General features: G+C 56.0%; 1 protein-coding gene and 1 long non-coding RNA gene across 4 annotated transcripts; both read right to left on the bottom strand.

Annotated features, from left to right (window-relative positions):
* Positions 1–3,591: 3,591 nt before the first annotated feature.
* On the bottom strand, positions 3,592–10,646 carry SPEF1 (sperm flagellar 1). 3 transcript variants are annotated; one of them, XR_009459652.1, is made up of 9 exons: positions 10,437–10,646; positions 9,115–9,226; positions 7,130–7,265; positions 6,702–6,750; positions 6,208–6,270; positions 5,329–5,392; positions 4,504–4,615; positions 4,123–4,290; positions 3,592–3,762 (listed from the first exon to the last, which is right to left on the bottom strand). XR_009459652.1 is itself a non-coding variant. In XM_059721403.1 (8 exons), exons 1-8 carry the CDS (start codon positions 10,546–10,548, stop codon positions 4,189–4,191), a joined length of 750 nt encoding a protein of 249 aa, XP_059577386.1. In that variant the 5' UTR covers positions 10,549–10,646; the 3' UTR covers positions 3,592–4,188. The 3 variants fall into 3 exon arrangements, 2 of the variants coding, with proteins under 2 accessions (XP_059577386.1, XP_019353954.2); XM_059721403.1 differs by having other exon boundaries at positions 3,592–4,290; XM_019498409.2 differs by lacking the exon at positions 6,208–6,270 and having other exon boundaries at positions 3,592–4,290.
* Positions 10,647–12,841: 2,195 nt separating this feature from the next.
* LOC106738010 (uncharacterized) lies at positions 12,842–18,935 on the bottom strand. Its single transcript, XR_001372518.3, has 4 exons — positions 18,813–18,935; positions 17,457–17,558; positions 16,944–17,060; positions 12,842–16,277 (listed from the first exon to the last, which is right to left on the bottom strand). It is a non-coding gene; the product is annotated as an uncharacterized LOC106738010 (long non-coding RNA).
* Between the last annotated feature and the right edge of the window lie 392 nt (positions 18,936–19,327).

Raw genomic sequence — 19,327 nt, 5'->3', positions numbered from 1 at the left:
GAATGCTGCCTCCTTGCCCCACGGCCCAAACCCATGGGGGTATCTGTGGGGGCATAGAGCTGCCGCAGGGGTGCAGCGGAGGGGCTGGGGCCTCTCCCCGTGGTGGAAAGCTGGGCCGGGTGGGAGGGTGGGTTGATCTCCCATGATGGAGGGTCCTGCCCCTTCTGGAAGCACCGGGAAGAGGATGGATCCTGCAGGGCCCAATCCTGGGGGGTGCCCAAAGGCACCAGCTCCTCGGGTCCAGCTGGTTTCCTAGGCCCCTGCACAGCCCTCAGAGGCCAGAGCAAGGTGACCTGCCCCAGTCTGCTGCTCCTGACCCACCTATTCACCTCCAGTGCCCCGGCAATTTTGTGAGTGCCCAGATCTGCCCCCCACAAGGTGCCAGGACCAGGGAAATGCCAGCAGGGCAGTGGCGGCTCTGGTTTCCAGCGTGCATGGATGGTGAGCATTGCTTCCGGCATGAGGGCAAAGAGGGGACTCCAATGAGATCAGCAATCAGCTAATGGGCAGGATGGATCCTGGGGTTTCAGGAGAGTCTATTAACCAGCAGCAGGACATTGGTGGCTGCACCCCCCTGCTTTCCTGGGGGCAGGGACGATGCCTGGGGCTGTGTCAGGGGTCAGGCAGTCTGGGGCCCAATTTGTACAGCGTAGAGCTGCACCCCGAGCCCGGAGGGAGTCCACGCTCACAGCTCCCCCATCACGGGCATATGCATGGCACTCAGGACCTGAAGGCAGGCTCTGCCCATCTGTCAGCCAGCAGAAGGAGGTGTAGATGCACTCACATTGCCATGGCTGGACCTGGGGGGAGGTCTAGGGCCAAGGCCAAGGACCCCAGTCCAGAGCCAGGATGACTCTTGCCAGGGCCTGGAGCCCGTGGCCGTGGAGTCTGGATGCTGAAGATGTGGTCAGCACCAGCAAGGGGCCAGAGGCAGGAAGCCGTGGGTCAAGCCAGGGATGAGAGGGAGGAGCAGATGATCAGGGCAGGCAGGTCCATGCCAGCTGGGTGCCAGCTAGCTGTGCTGCCGATAGCAGCGTATCCACAGCCAAAAGGAGCTCAGTGGAGGCCAGCGGTCGGCAGACAAGGATGCCACCTACCACTGAGCCCCAGGAGGGTGCACCGGGAACAGCTCACATGTCCACTAGCACCCCGGTGCTCATCTGGAGCAGGGAGACCCGGAGAGATATGGGTCTCTGACCTTGCACAGCAACTTTAAATACCATATTTCCCTGCAGGCAGCAGCTGCCTTGTTTCCAAAAAGCCACTGCTGGAAATTCAAGTGCGTGTTATAAAGGAGAAATACAGTAAGAGCGTGAGCTACAGGGCCCAGGACAATGAGCAAGCCAGCTCCCACGCTGCTGCTGCTCCGTGAAGTAGGGCAAGGAAAGATCTTTTGTTCTTCATTCAAAATCCCCGTGAGGGTCTTATTCTGGGGTGTGTTGTATGCGAGAAAGTACGGTAGCGGGCATGTGAATGGTGCCAAAGTGGGCGTCCTTGCTGGGATCAGCATGAGACGAAGCAACAGGATCTAACCCGCTCCAGCTTTCCTTCCAAAAGGGAAAAACATTCCCCCACCGGCCCACATCAGGACTGGGGCCAAGCCCTGAGACTCTTGGCCCGATGCAGCCGGTTGGAGAAGCGTGCCGACAGCTGGAAGCAAGGCTCAGAGCCGCCTCTGCGTCGAATGCTAGCCAGCATCGGCTCCGAGCCATCGTGCGCAGGGAGGAAGCTCAGCGTCTGTCCCCGTCGGGGCCCTGGGATGTTCTCGTCCGCCAAGACGGGTGTGTTTGCACGTCTGCTCTGGGAGCAGGTGGCCGTGATGAGCTCCAGATGAGCAGTGCGACGGCTGCGTTTGCACGTAAGCTGCAGATCCCAGCTGGAGAGTCCCCCCTCAGCACCACCGTGGACCCAGGCTCAGGGAGGCACCAGTCTCCCCAGTCAGCAACCCTCTGCCCCTACCAGTCCAGGCATTGGCAACTGCTGGAAGTTCACCAGCCAGGCCAGATCCTGGTGAGAGTCCTAGAGACAGTGCCTGGAAGGGACCATGCCCCCCCCTCCCCAGAGGTCACATCCAGTCCGACCCCTGCCTGAGGCAGGATCAGCCCTGTCCAAACCAGCCAAGACAAACCCCGTGTCTGACCTTGGAGCCGCACAACACGGCTTTTACCGTAGTTTATCGCAAAACAGCCCTGACAACCCCAGGCATTGTACCCCCATGCCCCAGGCATCGCCCCATGCCAGGGAAAGCAGGGGGGCCACAGCTGCCAAGGCCCTGCTGCTGCTGAGGGAGTTAATAGATGCTCAAGAGACCCCAGGTAAAGGCCGTGCCCCAGCTGCAAAGGAAACCACCACCCCACTACCCAGTCCGTACTGATGTGACTGGGGGGCAAATCCTGTCCTGACCCCCAGTGTGGTCAGCTCAGCCTGGAGCAGAGCTGCACAAGGCTCAGGAGCCTGGGATTCCCCGAGGGAGAGGGCTGGGCTAGGGGACTCGTGCGGTCCCTTCCAGCCCAGCTTCCCTGTGATCCTAGGACCCTGCAACAGGCTCCAGGCTGCAATAGCCATGCTGAGAAGCTGGACTAGCCCCTGCCACAGCCCTGGGAAGGGAGAATGTGGCAGCTCCTTTGTGTCATTTAAAATAAGACCTGTCTTCTCAGCGCCCCCGAGCTGCTCGTGCAGAACCCCATTGATGGCTGCGTGCATGGAGGAGGGATGGACAGGGCCCTATGGGCAATTGCCCATAGCCAGGTGATGCATTGAAATGTTGGGAGCGTGGAAGGGGACTGGGAAACCAGGGCCGTGCCTCCTGCCCTCCATCCCTTGGGCTGGGTTGGGGCTTTGCTGGAGAGTGTGCGGCTCGAGGGCTTGTGGGCTGAACCCTTGATTCTGGCAAAAGCCAAGCCTGGCTTAACCCAGGACCATCTCCCCCCAGGCCAGGCTTTTCATCGCAAGAGACTCAGACCTTTGAATCGGCTGGGCTGGGCCGGGCTGGTGGTGCTGGCAGCGGCACAGAAGAGCTGCAAGTGTAGTAGCACTGCAAAGTGTGCCTGGATCTATCGATGCATTGCCCGTATCCTGGCTCTGAGCTGATGCCCACTGTGCATGTATATGCAAATATGCACTGCAAATGTGTGCACTGGATGCAAGGAGGCCCCCGTGCCAGCCCCGGGGATACATGTGGGTGCCCAAGGGTGAAGGCAGGTGCATGTTTGGGACATCCGTGAGAGAGGTAGGGCTGGGCATCTGCAGAGATGCATGCAGCAGCAGGCTCCCCATGCTCCTGGACCTGGGGAGGGGGCTCGGCCCAGCCCGTTATCTCACTCCCAGCCCCAACCTTATCTCCACAGCTGTTTGGCTTGAATCCCTGCTTCTCCATGAGTCAGAGACATCTCCATCCTCTAGTAAGCCTGTGACCAGCGTTGGAGGGGCTAGACACCAAGGTGGACTTCACTGCACAGAGGTTCCCAGGCAGCAGGTACTGGCCTAGCCCCTCTGGGAGACTGGTCCTGATTTCCTGGGGGCCAAAAACAGCCAATAACCGGGGTCTTTGTAGCCGCTGGCTGGACCGAAATCCTGAAGCTGTCTGAGATCTATGCTGCCTCCCAGATATTTTATTGCTGGAGGAATGAGTTAGTTTACAAGCTGCCAAATGGGTGAGGTTTGCCTGCCGGAAACGTAGCACCAGGTCCAGGGGTGATGCCGCCTGCAGTCTCTCTGAAAGAACGGGCAGCGACAGAGAAAGGCCTGTGTCCCGTGGCTCCCCTGCATAGTAAATGCCAAGGTGACTGGTTGTAGATGTGTGTCCATCGTTGCAATCACAGGAGCGTTGGCATGATCAAGGCCTTTGCACGCACAAACTGCAGGAGAGCGCCTGGGCCTGCCTCCCCAGCTGCATTTTGGGCCTCAGTTTCCCCCGCTCAGCCTTGCAGATTGCATGGTAAGCAGCCGGGAGCCCTGGGTAAGGATTCAAATTCCAACCCCCTCCCACCCCCACCGAGCTGGGCCAGTCTCACCCGCCCCGTGAGGCAGTCACTGCGCCCATTGCACAGATAGGTAAAGCTGAGAGAGAGGAGGTGTCCTGAGGCGGGGGGTGCTTGCTCAGATACACACACACACACGCACACATGCAAGAGGGGTCCCAGAGGCCCGGTCTGTGGCCGAGAGGGGACGGGAAGGCCACGGGGCCCCTCACTTCTGCTCCTTCTGCTGCAGCCGCCGCGTGAGGTCGTCGATGCGAATGTCCTTCAAGTGAACCAGCTGCTCCAGCCGCCGCACCTTCATCTGCAGGATCTGGGCAGAGAGGGAGAGCCCACAAGCAACCTGATACAAGATCCCCTACCCGCTTCTAGCAGGCCTCCACCCGCTTCTCATTTGGGGCATGGACCCTGCGGTTTATGCAACAACATTAAGCTGCATTTTACATCCGGGGAAACAGGGTTAGGGTTAGGATTAGGGTTAGGGTTGGGGGCACTGCCATGGCCGGGGCACGCGAGCCGCCCTCACCTGGACCGTTTCCCGGGCCACCAGCAGGGCTTGCTCCCTCTCTGCCAGCTGGAGGTGAGCTCTGGGGTCCCCTTGCAAGGCCTGAGCATAGCCTGGCTGGGCCTTGGCTGTCCTAGGGAGAGAGGGAGAAGCCAGAGCTGGGGCAAACTCCCCCGTGGGGCACCGGGGCTGGGGGCGTTGGCCTGAACCTGGGACCAGCTTCTGGGAGAAACAGAAGTCCCGTGGCCTGGGTGACCTCAGCTGCGGCCTTAGCACGCCCATCTCCCGCCTGCTTGCAGGGTGTCGGCAGGTGCCCTGCAGCTGCGTGGGTCCATGGCTTCCTGCTAATGCAGGAGCTGGGGCTTGGTGGCCAGGGGGACCTGCCTCCTGTGCACAAGGGCGAGCTCAGCCTGCATGGCAGTTGTCTGTGCCCATTGCACAGATCGGTAAACTGAGGCCCAGAGAGGGGAGGCAACAGAGCCATAAACAGCACCATAAACCCCCTGTTCCTGGCCCTCAGCTTGCACCCTCCTACCCTCCAGACCGTGCTACAGTGGGTAAGCCTGTCCCAGGACCAAACCCACAGCCTGCTGACCTTTGCATCTGCTGGGAAACGGCTGCTCTGCGGCAGCCTGTGGAGGACAATCAACCCGGGGCTGCGGATGCAGAGTCACACCTGCTCCCAGCAGCCCAGAGGCCCCTTGGGCCAGGCTGGGATGTGGGAGTTGGCTGAACCGGGGCACAGAGCCGCCTGGCCTAAGTCACTGGCCTCGCCCAGCCGCAAGAAAGCCCCTCCTGGGGCAGGTCTCCCGGGCAGATCCCGTAGCACTTGTGGCGGGCTCTTACCTCTCCGCTTTCGAGGACTCCTGGTAGATCCCTGCTGCATTGGCCTTTGGCTTGGATAAATACCCTGTGTGATGCAGTAACGTGTTACCCCGCGGCTCCAGGCCCCACAGCTGGACTTAAACCTGCCCCCCAGACACATGGAGCAGAAAGGAGGGGACAGGAGCAACCAGCAAAGCCCAAAAACCTCCAAAAACCCCTCGGCAGAAACTCAGGAACGGGCTGGTTTGGCCAGGCACAGCCAGCTGGCGCTGGGTCAGCCCGACGGGGCATCTGGGAGGAACCGGGGCTTGGACCCAGCATCGCCCCATGCTCCCAGTTCTGCACTGGGAGCTGTGGGCTGGAGGCTGGAGATGAGAAGCCTTGAATGCCTGGTGGGGGTGGGCTGTAAGAACTGGGGGGCCTGTGCTGGAGCCAGGTCCTGGCTGGTCTTAGTCCACAGATGTGAGGAGACAATTCATGGGCTCCCAGCTCTGGCAGATGTTAGGGTCAGTGGGGAGACAGGCTATGCAGCTGGCCTTGGGGTCAGGCACCAAGCTGAGACTCTGGGACGCGGGTTCGGTTCTCACCTGCAGCACAGATTCCCTGTATGACCTTAAGAAAGTCTCGTATCCTCTCTCTGTGCCTCAGTTTCCCTGCCTGTATAGCAACATTCCCTGTCTGGCATGTCTCTCTAGACCAGGGGTGCCCTGAACACAGGGCTGGGTAGGGCCCCAATCCCCAGTAAGATCTCCAGGAGCTGCTGCGATGGGAGTACCATGCTTTCTTGCCTATAATATACCCCGCAATGTACTACAAACCTTGTTTTTGAAAGGCAAAAACATTTCCCCAGCATTATGGCTGCACAGAGCAGGGATAAAACCTAATCTTCTGTTGACTCACCCTCCCCTTCTTGCTTAACTAAAGCTGAATCCCTAGCTGCTGCTGAAGGCTGGTCACCAGGATCTATGAGAGAGAGAGAGAGACCAGGAGCAGCTCACAGACAGCAAAACTACTGTAAGAAAAGTTACCCTGATTAGCAGAACACCAAGACGATTAGAAAGGAGAGGTGCTTGTTAACACCTGCGAAGTGAAGAGCTGACTCCCTCAGCTGCCTGAACAGTAATATCATGGCTGCTGCACTGCGGAGCAGGAATCAAAGCAAGGTGCTGCCAAAGCTGGGCAGAAAATCAGCTTCCCCACTTAATTCTGGGGCCTGATTTTGCAGGAAAGGCTGCATATCATATGCAAGAAAATACGGTAATTATTCCAGGACCCCCCCCCTCTGTGGCAGGTCAGTGGTGAAGGGACATGCCTGTGGTCACAGGAGGAGTCTGTGGCAGAGACAGGCACTGATCCTGGACAGTGTGGGTTGCACGGAGAGCCATCAGCCCTACCTGTCTCCGGGGAGGAGTTCTCATCCAGGGCTGAGCGCCAGGCCAGGTCCTAGGAGAGAGCAGGGAGAACACAATGCGGGTGCTTTGCAAAGGCCCAGCACCGCCTGCCCCTGGCACAGGGCTCAGATGGGGAAAAGGCCCATGGGTGCCCCTGGGTGACACCGCACGGTCCTACCAGGGCAGCCACCCCCAAATGCTGCTTGTAGCAGGGTTCGCGCAGGCAGCAAGGAGCCTGCTAGTGACAGCCAGGCCAGCGTAGCAGGGCAGTTCAGTCATCATCTCGGTGGGCACCTGCCCTCCCCAGGGCACCCTGGTGCCCAGGGACGAGTCTGTCTGAGGGTGTCCCATACACACACCAGCATCTTCCGCAGTGCTCGACTTTTCCTGCTACACACAGGGTTACTCCCAACCCCTGACCCAGCTCCCACCTTGCTTTTCCTCTGCTTCTCCTCGATGCGCTGCCGCAGGGGAACCAGCACCAGCTCCACGGCTCCAGGCACGCACTGCACCACCTTCCGCACCACGTCCTCGGGGATGCTGAAGTTCAGCCTGGCCAGCACCTTCCTGCCAGAGACAAGACCACGGTGGTGAGGGGCTGAGGGCAGCCACGGTGCCGCTTGCCCTGGCCCCTGCCCACTCTGCAAATCCAGTCTAGCATCAGGTAAGGGCTTCAGGGGGGAACATCACCCGAAAAGCCAGCTGGCCTAATGGGCACAAGCAACAAAGCAACATTGATTAAAAGCCACCAAGGACCTGCCTGCGCAGCACAGGCAACGATGGGTTATTATCATGGGTCTCTCAATCCTAGAATCACAGACAAGGAGGGTCGAAGGGGGCTCAGGGGGTCACGTTGAGTCCAACCCTCTGCTCCAAGCAGCACCAGCCCCAACTACATCATCCCAGCCACGGCTTTGTCCAGCTGGGGCTTAAACACCTCCAAGGATGGAGACTTCACCGCCTCTCTGGGGAGCCTGTTCCAATGCTTCATCACCCTCCTACTGAGAAAGTTTTTCCTAATATCCAACCGCAACTTCCCTTGCTGCAGCTTGAGCCCATTGCTCCTTCTGTCATCTGCCCCCACTGAGACCAGCCCAGCTCCATCCGCTTTGCAGCCCCCCTGCAGGGAGGTGAAGGCTGCTATTCAATCCCCCTCGGTCTGCTCTTCTGCAGACTCAATCAGCCCAGTTACCCTGGTCTCTCCTCACCAGTCCATCCCCCAGACCCACAACCACTTTTGTTGCCAATTCTCCAATGTGTCCACATCCTTTCTGTAGTGGGCCCACAGCTGGACACAGGACTCCAGATGTGGCCTCCCCAGTGCAGAATAGGGGGGAAGAATCACTGCCCTCCATCCACTGGCCTCCCAATGCAGCCCAGGATGCCGGTAGCCTTCTTGGCACAAGGGCACACTGCTGGCTCCTGTTCAGCTTCTTGTCCCCTGTCCCCCCAGGTCCTTTTCTGCAGAGCTGCTGCCCAGCCCGTCACCCCCCGCCTGCGCCGGTGCATGGGATTGTTCCCTCCTCAGTGCAGGACTTTGCACTTGTCCTTATTTAACCTCAGGATATTTCTTTTGAGCCAATTCTCCAATTTGTCGAGGTCTTTCTGACTCCTAGCCCTGCCCTCCAGCATATCTACTACTTCCCCCAGCTTGGTGTCATCTGCAGACTTGCTGAGGGTGCGCTGCATCCCATCTTCCTGGTCATTGATGAAGACATTGAACAAAACCAGCCACAGGACTAACCCCTAGATACCGGCTGCCAACTAGACATCTTTCTGATTTGTTTCCAGTGGGATTCATCCTACCCCAGGCAGCAGGGGCTGAGGCAGGGGTGGATGCAGCTCACTAAAAACCTTAACTCTGGCATGATCCTATGAACTCTGGTGTAGAAATGACTAACAATGAAGTAGTGGAGACACTGTCAAGACACTCAAAAAAGCTATTTTTGATTTACAGATCTGAATGAGAGATGTACATTTAACTATAAGTATGACAGGGTGTGTAACATGACAGCTTGGGACTAATTTTGGCGATTCTTTAGCCTCGTTTCTTTTGTTTCCTTTAAAACTGGATATATAATCTAGCAAATTCAGGAACGCTCCAATATTTCCATTGGTTTTTGCTCAGATCTTAAACTGCATAATATCGTGCCAGCCCCCTAGGCTGTTAGGAAAGCTTCCAGCTGGTCTTTAATGAGAGAAAATGCATGTTTTGTTGAATGCAAGGATGCACTACACCATCTGCACCCCCCTTTTCAAAATCCTGGGTCCACCCCTGGCCTGAGATCAGATGTCAGAGAAGTGGCCTGGACTGGAAGGAAAGCAAGTTTCCCCAAATCATTCTGCTTTTCCTAAGCACCCCTGGCCCAGCCTCTCCTAGCCCCCAACCCCAGAGGGTCCCTGGGCATGCCGGTACCTGTTGAGGTGGGCCCAGTTGGACAGCTTCTGCTGGGTCGAGTTGGCCGGGACGTAGTTGTGCATTTCCACCATTTTGGGAAAGTAAAATTTCACCACTTCCGCTGCCAGAACTGGGTGGGAAAGAGGAGGCGGCAGGTTGGGGCCTGGCGGACGCAGCAGCTGCGGGAGGTCCGGGTGAGATGCAAGCCCCGCTGATATCATGTACCGTGCCGCACCGTGCCAGTCCAGACCCCTGCCTATCACTTATTGAATCCTAAAGCCATGGGGCTGGCCAGGCCTGCAAGTCCAGCCTGTGCTCAGAGCAGGACCAGCCTAGCAAGTGTCGGTCCAACCTGCTCCTAGAAGCATCAGGAACAAAACCTCGCACTCGGCTCCCAGGCACGGGGCACGACACATCCCAAATGTCCTTCACTGGTCCCAGGTGAAGCAGGAGGACAAGGGACCAGGGACCTGCGCTGCAAGCGTTGTGAACGCACAATCAGAGCCCTAGAGCCGCGGGGCTGGCAGAGGTCACATCCAGTCCAACCCCTGCCTGCAGCAGGATCGGCTCTGTCCAAACCAGCCCAGACACATCCGTCAGCTAAATGTTCAGGAGAAGTACCGTCAACCCTGACACCACGAGGCATCACACCCGTGGGAAAGCGGGGGGACCACAGCTGCCAACGTCCTGCTTCTATAAGAGGTTGATAGATGCTCGAGAGACCCCCCCAAGCAGAGGCCGTGCCCCCGCTGCAGAGGAAGGCAAACCCCCCAGTGTGCACCAGTCTGAGCAGGGGGGAAATCCCTTCCTGCCCCAGTGCAGCACTGGGCTGAGCCTGAGCGCAGGGGCAAGACCCTAAAGCCAGGACCCTGTGGGGTTGGTGCCAGGAGTCATCACGGGACTCCAGGAGCTGGAGCCAGCTGGAGCTGCTTCAAACCCCACAACGCTGCCGTGCCACGGGGTTTTGCAGGCTGATCCCAGGGCTGCCAGAAAGCCCAGGCCTTGCTACCACATCCCAAGGGGCTGGCCAGCAGCTGCTGTTTTGGTCTCATGTTCACACACACACACACACACACACACACACACACACACTCCCCAGGGCCCTGTCCCTCTCCAGCACCAGAGACACAACCCCACCAGGGGTACAGCAGGGGTTACCAAAGCTCCCCGGGTCCCCATGCAGCTGTCAGGACCCCAAATGGGTCCAACCCCCCCCCAGAACTGGTCGCATTTCAGTCCGGGATGCTGGGTCAGAGATAGGGCCAAGCCCCGGAGTCCGGCCCTCATCCTGGACCCCCCCAGAGCTGCAGCATCGCGGGTGCGGTGCCCGTGGCTCCGACCTCCATCACTGAAGTCCCGGGTGATGTTCTTCTTGGGCCGGGACAGAGGGATGGCGTCCACCCAGCTGTACAGGTCCTGCAGGCTCTCCTCGTCCAGCTCCCCGTTCGCCATCACCAGGGGGCCCGAACAGGCCTCCAAACCCCAGCCCTGGGGAGGACTGTCACATTGGTCCCTAGCGCCGGCTATGCCAAGGGCTGGGAGCTGGTATATTGTTGTCATGGAACCATGGCAACGGTGGATAAAGCCCAGTGCATTCTGGGAGCTGTAGTCCTCAGCATCCCGAAAAACACCGCTTGTAAGGCAATGCTTCTTCAAAAGACCCTGCAAAACCCGGCTGTGCAGCATGGGAGCAGCAAAGAAACCCGCTAAAACCTATTGGTGAATGAACGCCGTCGGCCGCAGCACTGCGGAAGGCCACTGCATCCCGGCAGGGAGGTGGCAGGATCAGAGATCAGCGTCCGACCCACGCTGATGTGCATCCCAGAGACTGCAAGGGGGCCCTGGTCCAGCAAGTGAGGTCTCCTGTACTTGCAGGTGACCACGGACGCAAGGATCCCCCTAAATCCGTGCTGAAAACCCTCCCATGAACCAGGAGAAGCAGAGAAGAGACACATGGGATGTGACTACACGTTCATTAATGCATCTTAGATACTAGCAGACAATTAGATACTTAGATACTGCACATTTAGTTTAGCACTCGCTTAATAAAGTCAAAACGAAATGTGCGGTACCTAGAGTTACAGCGCAGTCGTGCCGGCGCACAGTTATTTAGTGACGCTTACTGCACATTAGCCTCATTGCACTGCACAGTCGGCTCTGAGCACGGTTTGTGCCGGGACGCGCTACTGCAGCGTGATGACGAGGCTAATGCGCAGTAAGTGTCTCGTGTAAACGCGCCGGGGAGGATTAAAGCAGGGAGAAGTGAGAGAGACGAGAAGTAGAGGCGGCAGAGGCCAGGCCTGGTCAGCGTAGAAAAGACATTCAGGTCTAGATGCGAGGAGCATCTTCTCCCCTACGAGGACCCCGTTTGCTACTGCCGCGTGGGTGACCTTGTGCCCCATGTTGGTTGTCTTTCCCCCATCCCAGAATCAGCAGAAAGGCGCTCTCTTCTTTCAAGGGCATTGCAAGACAGTGTTTTCTTTGGATTCACACCTTCTTTGCAAGCGCTTGCAACCCAAAGACTTATTTATAGGCTGTTCTACCTCCGGGATGGCGCTGATCTCTGAACACATCAGACTTAATGCAATTAGCATCCCGGCACAGCAGAGAGCTAGCAGCACAGCAGCTCTGGGAGGTGGTGGAAAGGGCTCCTGGCTCTCAGGGCAGTGCCTGGACCTCGTGGTGATCTAAGGTTGAGAACCACTGAACTAAGGAGGTCGACTGAGGAGTGCCCAGAGCCCCGAGGGCAGCCTGTAGCTCTTAGTGTTTCAAATACCGATCCTTGTATCTATGAAGCAGTGGTTCAGGTGGGAGACGGGACAGTCTGTTTTCACTGGGACAGTCCCAGAGTCCTGTCAGCTTGGAGAGAGTCCAGCTGACACCAGTGAAATGGTTGTGGGACTGGGGAACATGACTTGAAGAGAGGCTGAGGGAAATGGGCTGATTTAGTGTGCAGAAGAGAAGACCGAGGGGGATTGAATAGCAGCCTTCCCCTCCCTGCAGGGGGGCTGCAAAGAGGATGGAGCTGGGCTGGTCTCAGTGCTTTCGCTGCAGTGGCGCGGCCCCCTCTCCTCTCCCCACATACCCAGGAGCTCCCTTGGCCTCCCTTTGTGCCAGCTGGGCTACACGGGCTGGCACCGCAGGGGGAAATGTCTGTGCCTACCCTGGGGGCACACAGGCCTGGTCCTTCCCTGCCTCCATGGCTGCTGGATGAAGGTCTGACCGGGGTTAGGCTCCCCTCTTGCACAGAAGTCATCAGGCACCTCTACATGTGCTCATTAGCATTCTCATTAGCGCTCTAATTCCAGCTCCATCAATGAGCTGTCATTAAAGCACCCCATGAGCATTTGGAAATGCAGCAGGGGCTTAATACACATGACAGTGAGCCTTTTAAATTGCAGCAGCTTTCTAGGGTGTGCTCTAACAAAATGCTCCCTGCACCACTGAGCACGTATACAGGCAGCCGAGACTACAGGACCCGAATCTGACGGTGTTAACAGCCCCCCGACCTCACCCTGGCAGAGAATTTAAACTCTTGTAACAGGACAGAGGCAGCGACTCGCACCCCACACGCCAACGATGGAAATGAGACTATTGCTTAGGTGCAATTCACTGTCTAGGCCCATGGGGAGCTGCAAGGGAGGGGAGAGAAGACCCCTCATCATGGCTGACCCTGCCTGGTAGCACCCCTGGCAAAGCAGAGGATCAGCCTCACACCTCCCCACACGGCAATGAACATGCAACCTTGTTTTTATGAGCTTGTTTTTTAATTGAGAAAAAAGTAGCACCTGAGCAGCCTCCACCTACCTCCCATTCAGGAGGTGCTACATGTCACAGGACAAGCTCTCTTTACAGTACTGCAAGATTATTTTAGCATGGTCCATAAAATTATAGGATGTTTTTTACTCTGTAAACAAAATATTACACAAGTGTTGCTATGAACCGTAAAAGCATATATAAACAGTGCTACAAAATGCCTCATTGTTCCCAGAAAGTGTATATGGAAAAAATATATGCCACTTCGTTTTTTTCTATTTGTTTCAAGTCAGTAGAAGAAGCACCAACGTCAGTACGTTCAGTTTGACCCCCAGGAAGAGGTGTACATGGTGGCCAGAAGAATCCCATCTCATTTATAAAGTTAAGACTAGCTTAAAAAGAAAAACTGGGGAGAAAAAACAGTGGACAGTTCCTTGGGTAGCGAGACAGGGAGAAGGACTGTCACAGTGTGCATAGAAATTGGAGTGGAAGAGACCCTTCAGGGGTCATAAAGTTAGTCACAGAGAAGTGGGGCTGGAAGGGACCCCCCAGAGCTACGATCTAGCCCAAGCCCTGCCGGAAGCAGGTTCAGCCCTGTGCAAACCAGTGTGTACAAACGGAGCAACGCGGCAGAGCACCAGACGTCACCCCTGGACCTGGGGAAACAGGGCTGCTGCAACCAACGCCCTGCTCCTGCTGTGTACAGCTATTGGTAGGCACTTCAGAGACCCCAGACCAAGGCCGTGACCCTGCTGGAGGGGGGGAATTTCCTTCCTGACCCCAAATCTGGCGTCTGTCTGAGAGACTTAAAAGCCCCTCGAGACGTGTCTCATGCGTGTCTGCGTTGCTCACTGTTAGGCTGAAATCAGGCAGAGATTCACCTTCCAGACCCGCTGCGTGTGATCAGCAGATCTCAGGGCCAAACCGCCTCCTTAGCGATACCGAACAATCGTGTGCGTGCAACGGGGGAATAGCTTAATGTCAGTTTACTGCACCCAGAGGGAAGGCTGGAGGCAGATGCTTTCCTAGCTCTGGGAGGGGAGGTTTCCAAAATAAGCTTATTCCTACACTTCAGTAAACCTAGACCTTCATAGAAATGGAATATATCAGACAGATCTGACACAAGGTGCCCTGGGGGGGAGCACAGCCGTTGCCCAGGATGTCGTGCGCTTTCCCCCCTCTCGGCTTCCTGAGCAAGACCGTTGTCTTTGACATGGCCTGTAGCTTGATGTAGGGTGTAGCACCATTAGACCTGTTACCAGCCAGCACTTCCCAGCTTGTAGGGTTCATGCCGCCCTTCTTAAGGTATGGTTTCAGGGTGTCCGTGTAGCGTTTCCTCTGTCCTCCATGGGTCATGTTACTATGACTGGGTTGAGAGAAGAGGTCTTACTTCGGGAGACAACTGCCAGCCATCCACACACAGCAGTCAGTCCAGAGGAGTTGATGTTTCCTAATCTTTAAGGGAGAGTCCCAAGCTGTGATAGGTACCTGAGAAAAGGTCACAGATGGACTTCAAATTGGTCTCAGTGTGCATACAACCATCAGCATACTGAAGGTCAGCAATGCCAGTCTTGGTAACTTTGGTTTTGCTGTGAAGCTGCCACAGGTTGAAACGCTGACCATCCATTCAATATTCAACCCCAATCCCAGGAGGAAGGAGGTTGCGGATGAGGATCAAAAAACCCCCTAAAAAGAGTTGGGGTGATGATGCAGCCCTGCTTGACACCAGTTCAGATGGAAAATGGGTCTGTCTCAAATTCACTGCAAAGGACCGTGGTGGTAACCTCACCACGGAGTAGCCTGAGGACACTGATGAACTTGAGTAGACAACCAAGCCTAGCCAACACCCTCCATAAGGCTTCACGATTGATGGAGGCAAAGGCCTTGGTTAGGTCAACAAATACCATAAACGGTAGGCCTGTGCAAATAGGGAACTATTCAATTTGGGTTCAGATTTGGCCGATTCGGATGCCAGCGATTCGATTCAGAGCTCCGAATAGGTTTCCCACTTTGTTTCAGCCAAATCGGCTCTGAAGCTTTGGAGCTGATTCAGCGATTCAGCCATAGATTATAATGGGGAAATCAGTGAAATATCTGTAACTTTTGGTTTTTTTGTCTGATTTGGATTAAACTTGCAGGAGTGGTAGCCTCTGCTGAGAGTATGAAGCCCGCCAACTTTCAAGGACGTTGGTGCAGGGGCTCAGGGCACACTGCATCCCAAATTCTTGAAAGCAAGACTCGTGTCACGTCTGTGTTACAACACAGGGGGGTGAAAACTGCAGGGATGGTAGCCCCTGCTGAGGCCATAAAACCTTCCAAGTTTCAAGGAGATACATGCAGTGGTTTGGGGGAAACTGTACCTCAAGCTGCGGATGAGCAAAACTTGTGACATGGGTGACACTCTCGTGACATGGGTGACACTGTGTGTGTTAAGGCGCAGCAGGGTGAAAGCCGCAGGCCTGCTACCCCTGCACAGGCCACAAAGCCTGCCAGCTGTCAAGGAGATCGGTGCAGGGGCTTCTGGGTTCTGGGGTCCTGCAACTGTAGCTGCTGACAGGCAAAACTCGTGACATGGATGCTTGTGCAACTGACTGTGTCTGTCTTGGAGCAGAAGCAGTTGGGCTCTGTATCGATTCTTTCCTCTCCTTACTCTGTGGATTTTTAGGTGTTAATCCTTGCTCATTAACTTGTTATCTAGTAGCTACTAGCTAGCTACTGTGTATTGAGCTGGTCCCTGAGTGAATCATGACTGACTGGTAACACAGTAGCTTAGCAGCCAGGCCTGCAGTAGTTCCCCCCACCCCATACCCCAAGACAGACACTATTGCACAAGCACATGACACGAGTTTTGCCTGTCAGCAGCTAGGGGTGCAGGACCGCCCTGCACCTATCTCCTTGAAACTTGGCATGCATCGTCCTCTCAGCAGAGGCTACCATCCCTGCAAGTTTCATCTGAATGAGCCAAAAGACAACAAAGTTACAGATATTTCATTGATTCTCCATTATACCCTATGGGCAAATCTCCTAATCTTTTCCAAATCGATTCGGAAAGCCTTAAGCTTCCCGCGATTCGATTTGGATTCATAGACTCGGCCTCCAAATCATCCGAATCATCTCCAAATTTGAATCATGATCCGAAGCTTTGCACAGCCCTAATAAACAGCTCCTGGTGTTGCGCTCTACACTTCTGGATCTGTCGTGCAACAAAGATCATGGCAGTGGTACCCTGAGATACTCCAAAGCTGCACTGGGATTCTGGAAAGACATATTCAGAAAAGGGGGAGCCAGCGATTCAGTAGAAGGATGACAATAAAAAACTTCCCGGAAATGGAGGGCAGTGCCTTGGTAGTTCCCGCGACTTGTCCTTGTAGATGGTCACAATGAATGTTGGCATTCTTTAAGTCAAATGGAGCTTCCTCATTAACCTATATTTTGATAAGAAGTTGGTGAAATTTTTGAGGTATGAGGTGATATTGTACATATCAATCACAGCTAAGTTGGCTTTGCCCGGATGCAATAGCAGTGTCTGGGGATACTGCATCCGCTCTCCTCAAGCTCCCCATACTCTAGGCAGAAGCAGAGCATAGACGGGAGGAGATGCTGTTAGAAACTCTCTGGACCCAAGCTCCCAGGCAGCACCATGTAGCAGCAGGTGCGCCTGCCCTTGTCCCAGTGCCCTCTTGGAGCTGCGCTGAGAGCCCAGGGGAGGCACAGAGCAGGGCAGAGGCACGGCCCATGGGGGGCTCATGCCACCGCACAGACTGGGGGGCACCGGGGTCTGCAGTGGGTGCAGGGTAGGGGGTGGTGCCATTCACTCCAAAACCAAAAGTAGACGGGGGCAAGCCTGTGTCCCTCTCCCTGTCCGAGCCGGGCAGCACACTCACCCAGCATTGTACACAAGCCAGGGGGTGAGGAGTCACCCACTTTAATGGCTGCAGACACAAAATATGACCATCACCCCAGAGCCAGCCACACTGGGGGGGCCTGGTATACCCAGCCCTGCTGCCCACCCCAGCGAGAAGCTCTGTTCTACCCAGCCTAGTGCCCACCCCAGAGCCAGCCACACCCCAGCTTCTCTCTTGGATACTTACTGGTGTCGCATCAGAGCTGGGCAGCTGCCTATATGCAGCAGGTTATCATGTAGAAAAGTAGCAGCAACAGAACGAGAACACACGGACAAGACAGCGAGCCCGCGGAAGACCTGAGTTCTGCAGGAGACAGGGGGGGATGTTCAGACAGATGTGAACCCCCCCCACCTCCCCCAGCATCTGCCAGACAGATTGTGTGGCAAGGCCCATCCCAGCCGGTAGGAGAACAGCAGGGGCAGTTACATTAGGGGGATGATCTGCAGCCGGCTCGGGGCAGGCATCAGGGGTTGGTTATAACCAGGCTGGGATGGTGACTGACGTTGGGGTGGGCATCCAGGCTCCCAGATGCAGGTGGCTCTGGGGTGGTGCTGGTTATAATGGGGTCACCCCCTCGAACCGAGGCGTCTGGGCTCCCAGTTCCCTCCTGCTCTCACCCACCAGTCCCCCTTCCCCTCCCAGAGCCAGGACAGAAGCCAGGTATCCTGGCTCCCAGCTCCCCCTGCGCCCATTGCTTACCGAAAGTGGGGACAACCACACAGCTTCCATTGCATATCACTGAGCTCTCTGCAGATGGGACCATCGGTATCAGGAACAACACCCACCATGCTATGCGGCAACCTCGGAGAGGAAGCAGGTGTAAGAGGAAGCAGCAACTGCAACAAAACCACCTCCCTCCCCAGTCCCAGTAACCTGGGTTCCTCTTCCCAAGCCCTACAGCTGAGGGCTGGAAGGGACCCCCAGGGGCACATCCAGCCCAACCCCTGCCTGAGGCAGCATCTGCCCTATCCAGCCAAAACCCCTCCATCTCCTCACCCCTCCCTAAAGCTACTGCCACCCCCAGGCCTTGCCCCCACCCTTTCCTGGGGAAAGCAGAGCAGCTTCGGCTGCCACGTCCTGCTGCTGCCAGGGGTCAAAGACCCTGCAAAGAGCCTGGACCAGTCTGAGCAGGGGGAAAATCCCTTCCTGACCCGAGTGCAGCGCCAACCGGACCCTGAGCAAGGACGGGGGCAAGACCCTCCAGCCAGGACTCTGCAGGGTTGGTGCCGGCAGGAGCGTTGGCACAGCCCAGCCCCAGTGCCTCTGGGGAGGCTTCAAACCCCCGACACGTGGGGCAGAAAGGGGAGATGGGGGCAACCAGCAGCCTGGCAGGGAGACAGGATGAGTGCAGCCCACAGACCCCATGAGGCTGAACTTGGTTCCTTACTCCCAGTTCCTTATTCCCTATTCCTTATTCCCTATTCCTTATTCCCTATTCCTATTCCTTATTCCCAGTTCCTTATTCCCTATTCCCAGTTCCTATTCCTTATTCCCTATTCCTTATTACCAGTTCCTTATTCCCTATTCCTATTCCTTATTCCCAGTTCCTTATTCCCTATTCCTTATTACCAGTTCCTTATTCCCTATTCCTATTCCTTATTCCCAGTTCCTTATTCCCTATTCCTTATTACCAGTTCCTTATTCCCTATTCCTATTCCTTATTCCCTATTCCCAGTTCCTATTCCTTATTCCCTATTCCTTATTACCAGTTCCTTATTCCCTATTCCTATTCCTTATTACCAGTTCCTTATTCCCTATTCCTATTCCTTATTCCCAGTTCCTTATTCCCTATTCCCAGTTCCTATTCCTTATTCCCCGTTCCTTATTCCTATCCCTTATTCCCAGTTCCTTACTCCCCATTCCCTAGTCATTCCCCGTTCCCTATTCAAAGCTAATCTAGACCCAATAAAAACTTGTTATTAATGAATTCCACACCCTAACGAGACAGCATGTCATTAGCTAGGCATAAGTACTAATTAATATGTAAAATATCTCACATCAAGCACAGAGCCCTAAACGAAGGTCAGATTAGGATGGGATTATGGGTCAAAATACCTCTCGGGCCACGCCTAAATTCCTGGTGCTGCATAAGGATTAGCACCGCTGAATCCGCACACGTGCACGGCCTCCACTGCACCCAGCACTGTGCTGCCCTGGGGATTGGAAGGGCCGCATGACCGACAGCACTCTCAGCCAATCAGCAGGGCAGCTGTCCCGCCCTGCCATGAGCGGTCTGCCTACCCCCGCCTCCCTGCTTCCGTCCAGGGAAGCTCGGTGAGGGAGTGACGCATGCGCACGAATGCCAGAGCGGGGCTCGGCACAGGGCGCGGACCGAGGCAGGAGAAACAGGTAGGGGGCGTGGCCTGCCTGGGCCGTATTCGATTAGGTAATGGCGGGCCGCAGCGGCTGCTGGGAAATGGAGTCCGGGCCAGCGAGCCCTCCACCGAGTGGCCTGTTTCCCGCCCTGGACCGCGGCCCCGCAGCGCGGCCAGCTTTGCTCAGCATCCGCAGAATTGGGCCGGGGCTTGTGTGTTTTAGGTCATTGAAAATACAGAAACACAATAAAAAGT

This window comes from Alligator mississippiensis, chromosome 2 (genome assembly GCF_030867095.1).
Source record: "Alligator mississippiensis isolate rAllMis1 chromosome 2, rAllMis1, whole genome shotgun sequence".
Lineage (NCBI taxonomy): Eukaryota > Metazoa > Chordata > Crocodylia > Alligatoridae > Alligator > Alligator mississippiensis.
The sequence above is the reverse complement of the archived record's forward strand: the minus strand, read 5'-3'. Positions and strand labels throughout refer to the sequence as shown.